This window comes from Ciona robusta, chromosome 2 (genome assembly GCF_009617815.1).
Source record: "Ciona robusta chromosome 2, ASM961781v2".
NCBI classification, from domain to species: Eukaryota; Metazoa; Chordata; class Ascidiacea; order Phlebobranchia; family Cionidae; genus Ciona; species Ciona robusta.
The window spans coordinates 3,426,269-3,437,005 of NC_143236.1; the positions used below are offsets into that span (position 1 = coordinate 3,426,269).

The 10,737-nt window shown below is 37.1% G+C and overlaps 2 protein-coding genes and 2 pseudogenes across 4 annotated transcripts; 1 reads left to right on the forward strand and 3 right to left on the reverse strand.

The window, feature by feature from the left end:
* The first annotated feature begins 172 nt into the window (after positions 1-172).
* On the forward strand, positions 173-7,329 carry LOC149740198 (uncharacterized). 2 transcript variants are annotated; one of them, XM_089872049.1, is made up of 6 exons: positions 173-2,043; positions 2,411-2,662; positions 3,554-5,642; positions 5,712-5,858; positions 5,920-6,019; positions 6,102-7,329. In XM_089872049.1, exons 3-6 carry the CDS (start codon positions 5,539-5,541, stop codon positions 7,179-7,181), a joined length of 1,431 nt encoding a protein of 476 aa, XP_089728175.1. In that variant the 5' UTR covers positions 173-2,043; positions 2,411-2,662; positions 3,554-5,538; the 3' UTR covers positions 7,182-7,329. The 2 variants fall into 2 exon arrangements, with proteins under 2 accessions (XP_089728175.1, XP_089728176.1); XM_089872050.1 differs by lacking the exon at positions 2,411-2,662.
* Positions 7,330-7,344: 15 nt separating this feature from the next.
* On the reverse strand, positions 7,345-8,252 carry LOC149740200 (dehydrogenase/reductase SDR family member 4 pseudogene; annotated as a pseudogene).
* LOC149740199 (dehydrogenase/reductase SDR family member 4-like) lies at positions 7,345-9,219 on the reverse strand. Its single transcript, XM_089872057.1, has one exon. It carries the CDS (start codon positions 9,210-9,212, stop codon positions 8,463-8,465), a length of 750 nt encoding a protein of 249 aa, XP_089728183.1. The 5' UTR covers positions 9,213-9,219; the 3' UTR covers positions 7,345-8,462.
* Positions 9,220-9,365: 146 nt separating this feature from the next.
* Positions 9,366-10,714, reverse strand: LOC149740201 (dehydrogenase/reductase SDR family member 4 pseudogene; annotated as a pseudogene). Its single transcript, XR_016384379.1, has one exon. The product of XR_016384379.1 is annotated as a dehydrogenase/reductase SDR family member 4 pseudogene (transcript).
* Between the last annotated feature and the right edge of the window lie 23 nt (positions 10,715-10,737).

Sequence of the window (10,737 nt, forward strand, 5' to 3'; positions counted from 1 at the left end):
ATTTTAACCACAACGTTAATTGTATCATGATTTCACTCAAATTGTGACTAATGTTGTCTCCATTAACGTGGGAAAGAAACTGTATCAACAAGTGACCAGTTATCCTAAACAGAATTTAGCCTCAGGCCATGTTTCATTCGTTTTACAACCTTCCTTTTGCAGCAACGTTTAAATGCTAGTTTAATATAGAAAGCTGAGACGGGCGTTACGAATACAGCAAGCCTATTTAAGTGATATCGTTTCCTTTAAATTACTACATAGCTGTGACGTAATAGGTCTCGAAAGTTTTTAAATATTCGATGCGTGTGACGTCATATTACTCACTGTTGTTTATGCAGCTTCGCGTAACTTAGGCTGCGACAGTTTAGTGGACGCCATTTGAACTAAACATCGTATTTCATTAATGTTTAACCATAGTTGGCTGTTTCGTTTTTATCTGTCGCAGACAGGGCAATGAAACTACCACGTTCTATAAGAGGCCACTGCAATGCAAATGTTTGCTGCTCGACCGCAACGGTATATGTTAGTTACGAGAAAAGCCACACAGGCTCGTTTGCAGCGGTACATACAGAACGCTTATTCGAAAATGAAAAATGTATTACATTTGAAGCTAAAATAGGAAATAAACGCAAGGCAGCAACAGGTGTATTACCCACTTTGTTGCGTGTTTCAAATGCACTGGTCGTGACGGTAACCAAGCGAAACAGGCCAACTCAGCCATGCAACAACAACAATTCTTTCTGAGTAGTGTTCTTGAGTATACTACATAGTATAGTTGACTTGTAAGCGAGGTTTGGACTTGTACTTCATAAATTCAGTCAAAGTTGGATGTATCTAAAATAGCTAATATAGGGTAAGCTAAATTTGCCTAATTGGATATGTTTGTCATTTAATTTAGACGATGTTGACTGTTGTATAGAAAGACTGTGTTATGTGTTGGGCGACTGGACAGCATCAGCATGCCGCACCTACATATTCGAAGTAAAGACAACAAATTTACCGCTTGCATTACTAAAGGTTATGAAGAAATCGTGACATGCAACGTGTTTAACGCAGTCGAGTCGTTTCATGATAATGTAAAAATATCAAAACAAGCGTCGGGTTCCTCAAAATGCTCAATGTTTTTATTAAAAAGTCCACCCGTTTCTAAAGACTTTGGCTGCGGGTATATTGCTTACGAAGAACAAGGAATGTTATACGATGTTCTGAACGTTGTGCTTATGGACGAGCTGTCAAAATGTGGATGGAAACTCATGAGCAATGAAGACGGAGATAAAACATGGACCTTCTGCCTCACGAAGCCTATTTGATAATGCATATAAAGTACTGATATTCTTCTCGCAGATATAGCGTTTTAAAAGATATTGCGATCAAGTGCAATTTTAATATTTTGCAACCATCAGGGACATTATAGGGTTAACATCATATCATAGTTGTTGTGTTGTGCACAGCACATAATTCGTATTGTGCTGACCCACGCCACTTCGAATAACACAGTTGGTCGTCGTTACTTGCTTGTAAATGACCACTAAGAATCTATTTAGTATTTTGTATTAAAATTTGCATCATTTCTTACTACTAGGCTATACTTTATAAATGTTGACTATGCATGTATGTATATTATATATACATTACCGACTCATAGTCAGATACTATTCTGAACAACCCTAAGCCACACGTATGAGTCTTATTATTTTGAAAAGTACGTTATAAAGGAGCAATGCTACATTTTCAAACAATGTCCAATTATTGCAATGAAAAAAACAAAGCCTGAGAGTAATTAAACCTAATTATTGTGAATTAGACGTCCGAGTAAACATAAACGTCCGCGTGAATTTAAGGTTAAAGGTCCATACAATATATCGATTCGAATGTATGGCTTTTTGATTGTGATTTCATACTAGGTTGGCCGCTCAGTCGAAGCAATATAAGCTCTGATAAACAACTGTATGGGCAGGAGGTATGCATATGTGTACGTGCAAAGTGTAATGTAGGAAACATCTCGGAAGGTTTGGAGCTAAGTTCTTGGTTAAAAGTGATCAAGTATGTAACAATTTTGGTCCGAAGTCAGCAAAAAGATACATTTGATATATATAAGAATGGGGGAAAACAGAACACCTTTAACACATATAAAACATCCTGACATTGTAAACAATTAACAACGGTCTATTGGAGTCGTGAGAATACTGTTTTATAATTCTTTAAACGTTCTTTGTGTACTACCAATTGGACGAGAAAATGGATAAAAATGTGTCTCATCTTTCCCCACTCTTTATACTATATAAATGGCGGAAGTTTACTATCGAAGTAACGTTCCATAAGTTAGCTTTGTAAAACATAAAAAAAAAACAGTTAAACGCATACAAAACTTAATGGGTTTGGTTTTGCAATAATTCTAAAAAATTTTCAGGGATGGTGATGCTTTTTTTAGACGGCTATGTATATGAAATAAATGTACAGCTACAGATAAACTACTGCTTCGCCTCGGAGGGTATATATAAGAGCCTTGATATTTACAACGAAGAACATACCGACGTTTTTGTGTTTCGTTCTCCATCAAACAGCAGAGCGATAGGCCTGTATAGACTAATGCAAAAATGTCACCGAGAAGGACCCCACGAAATGCAAATTCATTGACGCATGTGGTTGCCGAGACGGTATAGTAAGTTTAAAGTGCGTAACAATTAAACATCAATAAACTGCTTCGTTGTGTGTGTATGAAAATGGTTAAGACTTCAGCATGAGCGTTTATATTTATAGTAGGGTGGGACAAGGCCTACTATATTGAGTAGGTCATGGGTGGGGTAATATGGGACAGGTTTTCAATCTTTTTTCTCCTGTTTGGTATTAAAGAAAGAAGAGAGAGTTGAATATGTTTGTAGTCCCGCGACTCTAAAACAGTATTGTTAATTGCTCAAAGCACGGTCCGGAATACGAGACTTTTGATTGTACGTATCCTATATCTTACCCCATAATACAGTATTATAATGAAACACCCGCTTATGAAAAAATAACTATTTCAATTAATGCCGAAATTGAATTCTTATAATATCCGCTTGAAGTAAATTAAACAAGTATAAGGCTCCTAAGTGGTTGTCCAGTTTACTTTGAGAAGATCAATTGAAATTTCGCTTCAATGTGTCCATTACAGATTATAATGTCCCTCTAGTCAGTCATTGATTATTCCTTGATGAAGACCAGCATTGATTGTTTGCTCTCTGTTAAACCTAGATTTACCTAAAGCCAACTGATGTTTTAATATATGGGGATGAACAGCACACAGCAGTATTCAATAATACCTGTTTAAAACATACCAAACCAATAATAATTAGTATATAGTAGGGTGGGGGAAGATGGGACACCTTTAGCACGAAATATATATAAATATCCTGATCGTATTTTAAACAATTAACAATGGTCTATGAAAGTCGCGAGGATACGGTTTTATAATTCCTTGAATGTTTTTTGTTTGCTACCAAAATGTACGAGAAAATAGAATGAAAATGTGTCCCATCTTCCCCCATCTTACTATATATAAATTCTTCCGTTGCAGTTATTCTGGAATATGGGCCAAACTTTTCATATGGAGTTTGACTGGGTTGGTCATTTTAATGATTTTATGGTGGTTTTGGAGCTGTTTTTCGACGTGGTATTCCATTCACAAACTCCGAACCAGGACAAATGCCAATGTAACAATGTTTTATCCACAACGTTCCACACAGCCAACTCCCCACGAAACTGCGAATAACGAAAGTCGCTCTGACAACGAAAGTTCAATTGACATGTCGGAATCTAGTAGAAGTTTGTGATGCTTGTTTGTTTGAATTCTGAAACATTCTACTCTCTCACCAAAGAAAAAAAAACAGAAGTCCCCAGAATAGTCACGCGAGTACGTCATCAGATTGGGAAAGTCCCTTCTAAAAAAACACCCATTATCCTAGCAGGCGACTATTTCCCGGTCCTACTAAAACACGCCCGGCGGGGCCCGGTGGGGCCCGGTGGAAAAAAATATACTAAAACACGCCCGGTGCGGGGCCCGGTGGGGCCCGGTGGGACCCGGTGAGGACCCGGTGTTACGAGTCATACTAAAACACGCCCGGTGGGGGGCCCGGAGAGTATTTCTTGAAAAGGGAGCTTTCCCTATTCAAGATCCACCAAAATGTGATGCGTGTATTCAGATTTTTAGCCTAATGAGACCCCCGAGTTGAGTTTTTTGAAAATTAACTTTGATTATGGATGTACGAAGTTTGTTTCGTTGTACACTTACATAATGAACTGTATTTTTAGCAAAAGTTTATTCGTTGAATTTTGTCAATAGGGGGTGGGGTAAGATAGGACACCTTTTTATTCTATTTCTCGTCCCATTTGGTAGTAAGCAAAGAACATTCAAAGAATTATAAAACTATGTCCTCACGACTTCCATAGACTGTTGTTAATTGTTTAAAACACGATCAGGATATTTAAATATTATAGTAGGACGGGGGGAGACGGGGCACCTTTAGCACATAAGATCCAAATTTTCTGTTCGTGTTTTAAACAATTAACAACGTATTATGGGAGTCGTAAGAATATAGTTTCATAATTCTTTGAATGTTCTTTGCTTACTACCAAATGGGACTAGAAACAGAATGAAAATGTGTCCCATCTTACCCCACTCTACTATATGTGCTATAAGTGTCCTACCTTAGACCACAGTACTATACATACACTTATACTTGATCGAAGTTTTATTATTAAAAACTTTAAAAGACGAACAATGTAACTTTTAAAACGAAAAATGTAAATATTAGACATGATGTGTCTTTTAGTTAGCGTGTTAGGCTTTTACGTATTCGGACAAGCCCTCAGTAGCGCGATCCCACGTTTGTTTTCGTTTTAGCAGAGCGATAATTAAAGGACTTGCGAATTACGTGTCCATTTTCATCATCATGTTTTATTTCCTATGCACATTTTGTTTCAGCGATGACGTGCGGAGCAAGAATGTAATTTCTATCACCGAAAATTGCCATCTTTATGCTTTGAAGACAGACAATATCTTCCAATTTTTTCACAAGTTCTGTTTCACACACGCATTTTGGTGGCTCTTGCATAGGGAAAGCTCCCCTTTCAAGAAATACTCACCGGGCCCCCCACCGGGCGTGTTTTAGTATGACTCGTAACACCGGGTCCTCACCGGGTCCCACCGGGCCCCACCGGGCCCCGCACCGGGCGTGTTTTAGTATATTTTTTTCCACCGGGCCCCACCGGGCCCCGCCGGGCGTGTTTTAGTAGGACCCCTATTTCCTTGCTATTCATATATATCTATGTTCTGTGTCAGACTTTGTGTAATGTGTATGTTGAAGAACATGGATAACAATTGTATATCTATATATTTCGTGTTGAACTCGTTTTTTGGGGGGGGAGGAATGAATTGCTTAAATATCATTGTTTCAGGTGTTAAAAAAATGTTTTCGTACTCGCAGCTGTGAAATTTTAAAAATAAACTGATAAACTTTGTCTTAATTTTATTGCAGCATAAATTTAAAACAACGAAAAACAATGCCCCTTAAATCAGTATACGGTACAATTCTATCAGTTTTGGATAACGTGTTTTGGTATAACGCATGTTTGAAATGCAACACCAAGAATGTAGAGGGTATAAGGTAAGTTGTACTTCGTTTACATTAATTACATATATATATATTCTGAATCTGACCATATTTACATTACAGGATATGCCAAAAATGCAAATACACGGGGTTCTATTTTCGGTATCGTTTAATGATAGAAGTTGACACTAAATATGGAATCTTACCACTTTCTTGCTTTGGAAATTGTTTAAAAATACTTTTTGGAATCGATGCAGCTGGTTTTAAGAGGTTTGTTTACACAATATTTATATTCGTTATTTAAAATTGACTTAATATGTCTTGTACACAGAGAGCTGTCCCTGATTGAATCTACAGAAGAAATGCTGCAAAAATTTCATAACTGTGTTGCCTCGTGCTTTGTTGGCTACTCATTCATTTTTCAAATAAAAGTAAGAGAATTTAAGTTTTATACATTTATTAAATTGTATTGTTACATGTGACTAGGCTATTAAACAAAACTTGTTTAAACAGAATTGGAGTAATACACGACACTCAAGTTGCACTTTAGTTGTGGAAAAATTACAACATCTAGTTGGATCTTCTGAACTACAAACAGTTTATAACAAATTTAAATCGCTAAATACTCCACATTCAGCTCAAAATGAGGAATCAGTCATTGAAAGCATGGATGCTCATTCTTCACTTGAAAATTTAGAAGTCTCTTCTTTATCAAAATCGTTGAGTTTTAATAAGCCTAATACAAGGCAGAGGTCACTGTCAGACAGTATGGCATTTTTGGAAGACACTATTATAAGATGCCTGTTTAACAAAAGTGATTCTGTATTCTTTGAAAGGGAAACCAAAAGCTTGGCTCCTGCTACAAGCACTCAAGCTGTTGGTAACCCTACTGGGTCAAAACAAGACAGTTGGTTTTTACTAAACAACCTGACTGTTGGCTCTCAAGGTGAAGTAAAAGATTCCTATTCATCTGAAGTAGGGAATTATTCATCAGTACATATCCCAGTTCTTGATGATATAACTCTACCTGTGCTGTCCCCAACCTTATTACCAGAGCCATTGTCAAGCAAAAGGAAACTGAATGAATCAACTTTGAATAGTTCACTGCCTAAGCTAAGACGATGTCTTAATCTCACGCAAGACTTTAATGTCAGAAACATGGAAAAAATACCAGAAAACCGCATTAAAAAGGATGGCGACGCAACTGAAGACTCTTTGCTGGAGGAATTAGACAGTGAAATTTTAAATATTTCATCAACAGATAACAATTCATCAAGAACACTACAACATCCACAGTTGACGCCAAACCGTTTCAATGGGGAATCAGGAAATCCACAAGTAAAACAATGGACCATAAAATCCCCTATGCCGCCATACCAATCAAGCACACCAAAACTTGACAAAAGGTCTTCTCACTGTTGTCAGTCAATGTCTAGACCACCTTTGTCAAACATTCAAATAAATGAATGTGTTTCACCAGACTTATTTGGTGCAACACCAGAATTATCCAAATCAACTTTGAGAATGAAGTACATTCACAAACCTTCTGAATCGAACTCACAAAAAGACAACTCGCATGATTTGTTTTGTTAAATATTTGTTTTTAAGTTTTGTATTTTTTCTCACTATGCAATATTGTAATTTTGACTTATCCCATATAAACAGGGACTTTGCTTTGATTTGTGATCGTATTTACTGTTCACCATATTGATTTTCAATATAACTGAACCCTTGTTTAAAATGTGGTTTGCACTGGTCCGTTTGCTTTTGTGATTTATTTCGTAAAGATAGATTTGCAAGACAATAGAGGGTTAGTGCATAAAATCAAAAAATGCATTTATATAAAATCTCTTATCTCAGTAACAATTAAACAATACCTAAATATAGTTGCACATGAATCAATTTCTCTAAACTTTAGAGTCTGGAAGTCATACCTCCATTGATCACAATGGTTTCACCAGTTATATAAGATGCTTCATCTGAGCTTAAGAAAGCCACCATCCCAGCACAGTCTTCAGGATTCCCAATTCTTCCCAGAGGAACCTGCTGCCTCACTGCTTCTTCATGTTGAAGCAAGGATTTGCTGAACTTTGTTCTGATGATGCCGGGTGCAATGCAGTTTACTCTAATATTCATTGAGCTAAGTTCAGGCATGAGGGCTTTAGCAAGGGCTACAAGTGCTGTTTTACTGACTGCATAGATTCCGAGTATATGCTGGGGAATGTAGGCAGTAAATGAAGACACAATCACCACACTTCCCCCATTATGTTTCTGCATAAGGGAAACTGACTCTTTGATAAACATAAATGTCGATTTTACATTTACCTTAAATATTTTATCAAAGGCATTTTCTGGAATCCCAAGAATGTTACCAAAATAAGGGTTTACTGCTGCGTTAAGAACCAGTATATCTAGGCGACCTAAATCAGATTCAATTTTTCTGAGTAGCTCTTTCCTGTCATCAGATTTTCCGACATGACAAACAAAGCCAGATACAGACAATCCTTCAGATTTTAAAACCTGTACAGCTTCATCAACATTTTTCTTTTTTCGGCTACAAATCACAACATGAGCTCCATCTTGAGCAAGTTCACGAGCGATGGCAAAACCAATTCCTTGACTAGATGCTGTGACAAGTGCTACTTTACTATCAAGTTTTCCCATTGTGAAATAACCAAACAATATTACTTATTAAACTTAATTCTACATTTAAATAAATATGCTCATAATTGTAAACTTAACAATTATACAATGCTAAAAAGCAAAAAAATCTAAGCGTACTTTATACAAATACAATTATAATTGTTTATTATTGTCGATATATGCATAGGAACGTAGTAATTATGTAAAGTGCTTTGTTTAAAAAATAAAGTATTAGAGTCTGGAAGTCATGCCTCCATTGATCACAACTGTTTCACCAGTTATATAAGATGCTTCATCTGAGCTTAAGAAAGCCACCATCCCGGCACAGTCTTCAGGATTCCCAATTCTTCCCAGAGGAACCTGCTGCCTCACTGCTTCTTCATGTTGAAGCAAGGATTTGCTGAACTTTGTTCTGATGATGCCGGGTGCAATGCAGTTTACTCTAATATTCATTGAGCTAAGTTCAGGCATGAGGGCTTTAGTAAGGGCTACAAGTGCTGTTTTACTGACAGAGTATATACCGAGCATTTCATTGGGAACATATGCCGCCATTGATGATACAATTACGACAGAACCGCCACCACGCTTTTGCATAAGTGGGACAGCATCCTGTACGAGCTGAAAAGTAGCCTTTACATTAACATCAAATATTTTATCGTATGCAGATTCCGGTGTTGCTAAAATGCTGCCGAAATAAGGATTAACTGCAGCATTTGAAACCAAAATATCTAGCCCACCAAAATCATTTTCCAACTGATTTATTAATGACTTCCTATCATCAGATTTTCCCACATGACAAACTGAACCAGACACAGACAATCCTTCAGATTTTAAAAGCTGTACAGCTTCATCAACATTTTTCTTTTTTCGGCTACAAATCACAACATGAGCTCCATCTTGAGCAAGTTTACGAGCGATGGCAAAACCAATTCCTTGACTAGATGCTGTGACAAGCGCTACTTTACCATCAAGTTTTCCCATTGTGAAGTACAAGCGACCAATAATGAACAATACTTGTAAAGCTGTCCACAACTTAAGCTTGTTTGATTTCAGTTAATGATTACCCAGGTTGAAACACACAATGTTTAAGCTATTATTCAGCAAATTTTCAGCGAACCATACACATTTCCTGTAATATGTAAGAAAAATTAGCTGAAATAATTACACATAATATATGATACAAACAAAAATGACATTGACAACATATTACTCTAAAATTATTTATACATCGTATTTTGCAGCACATTTTATAGCATATACATTCATACAGCAGGTAGCACATATAAAGTACTGAATAAATTAGGAACTATTTAGCAAAACAATAAACATAAAGGCCCTGATCGATAATATACATATAAATTAAAGTATTTTTGCTTATAGTCTTGAAGCCATTCCTCCAGCAACGACGACACACTCTCCTGTTGTATAGGAAGCTTCATCAGAACAAAGATGAGCAGCTGCATTTCCGCAATCTTCCGGATGACCAATTCTTCCGAGAGCCACCTGCTTTACAATCTGCTCCTCCGCTGCAGGATTCTTCCACAGAGCACTGCTGAACTTCGTTTTAATGATCCCGGGAGCAAGGCAATTGATTCGGATGTTCATTTTCCCAAGTTCAGGAGCAAGACCTTTGGTTAATCCTACAAGAGCAGTTTTACTTACAGAATACATTCCGAGTAGGTCCATTGAATGGTAGGCTGCAATAGAAGATACAATAAGCACAGATGAGTTATTTCCTGCCTTTAGCAATGGTAATGCTTCTTTAATGAGCATGAATGTAGATTTTACATTCACGTCCAATATTTTTTCAACAGCGTTTTCAGGTGTTTCTAACATAGGGCCAAAGTATGGGTTTACAGCTGCATTGCATACGAGTATATCAGCTCTTCCGTGTTCATTTTTTACCTTTTCAAGCAAATTTAATCGGTCTTCAGTCTTCCCAACATGACATACCATACCAGATGCACTTAGATTCTGTTCCTTTAGCTGTTCAACAGCCTTATCAATGTTTGTTTGTCTTCTGCTGCTAATAACAACATGTGCACCATCTTGGCCCATTTTCTGGGCAATCGCAAACCCAATGCCATCAGTGGAGGCCGTGACTATGGCAGTTTTCCCGCTGAGTCTTCCCAGAGCATTCGATGAAAGTGAAAACGCCCTTGTGCAGTTACGTAATATATGCTGCACCATCTTGTACTAACCTTTTGAGACTGTTTTAATATTGTATATATTTTACTCCCTAATAAAATAAATTGTGTTAAAACCAAGAGAATTTACCTATTTCTAAAAGTATTTTACCTTATACGCAATCTAAAACAATGTTCTGATGTATAGTATACTTAAATCGTTAACCAAAATATTAAATTTAACACGTTTATATTATAAACCGTCATTCGCTCGCCTGCCCGCGGTTCACACGAACATCTCATGTGATATTCATTCTGCACTGACTGCACAGGAAACGTGAATCTATCACACGGGGAATTCCCTTCGCGAATCCGTCACG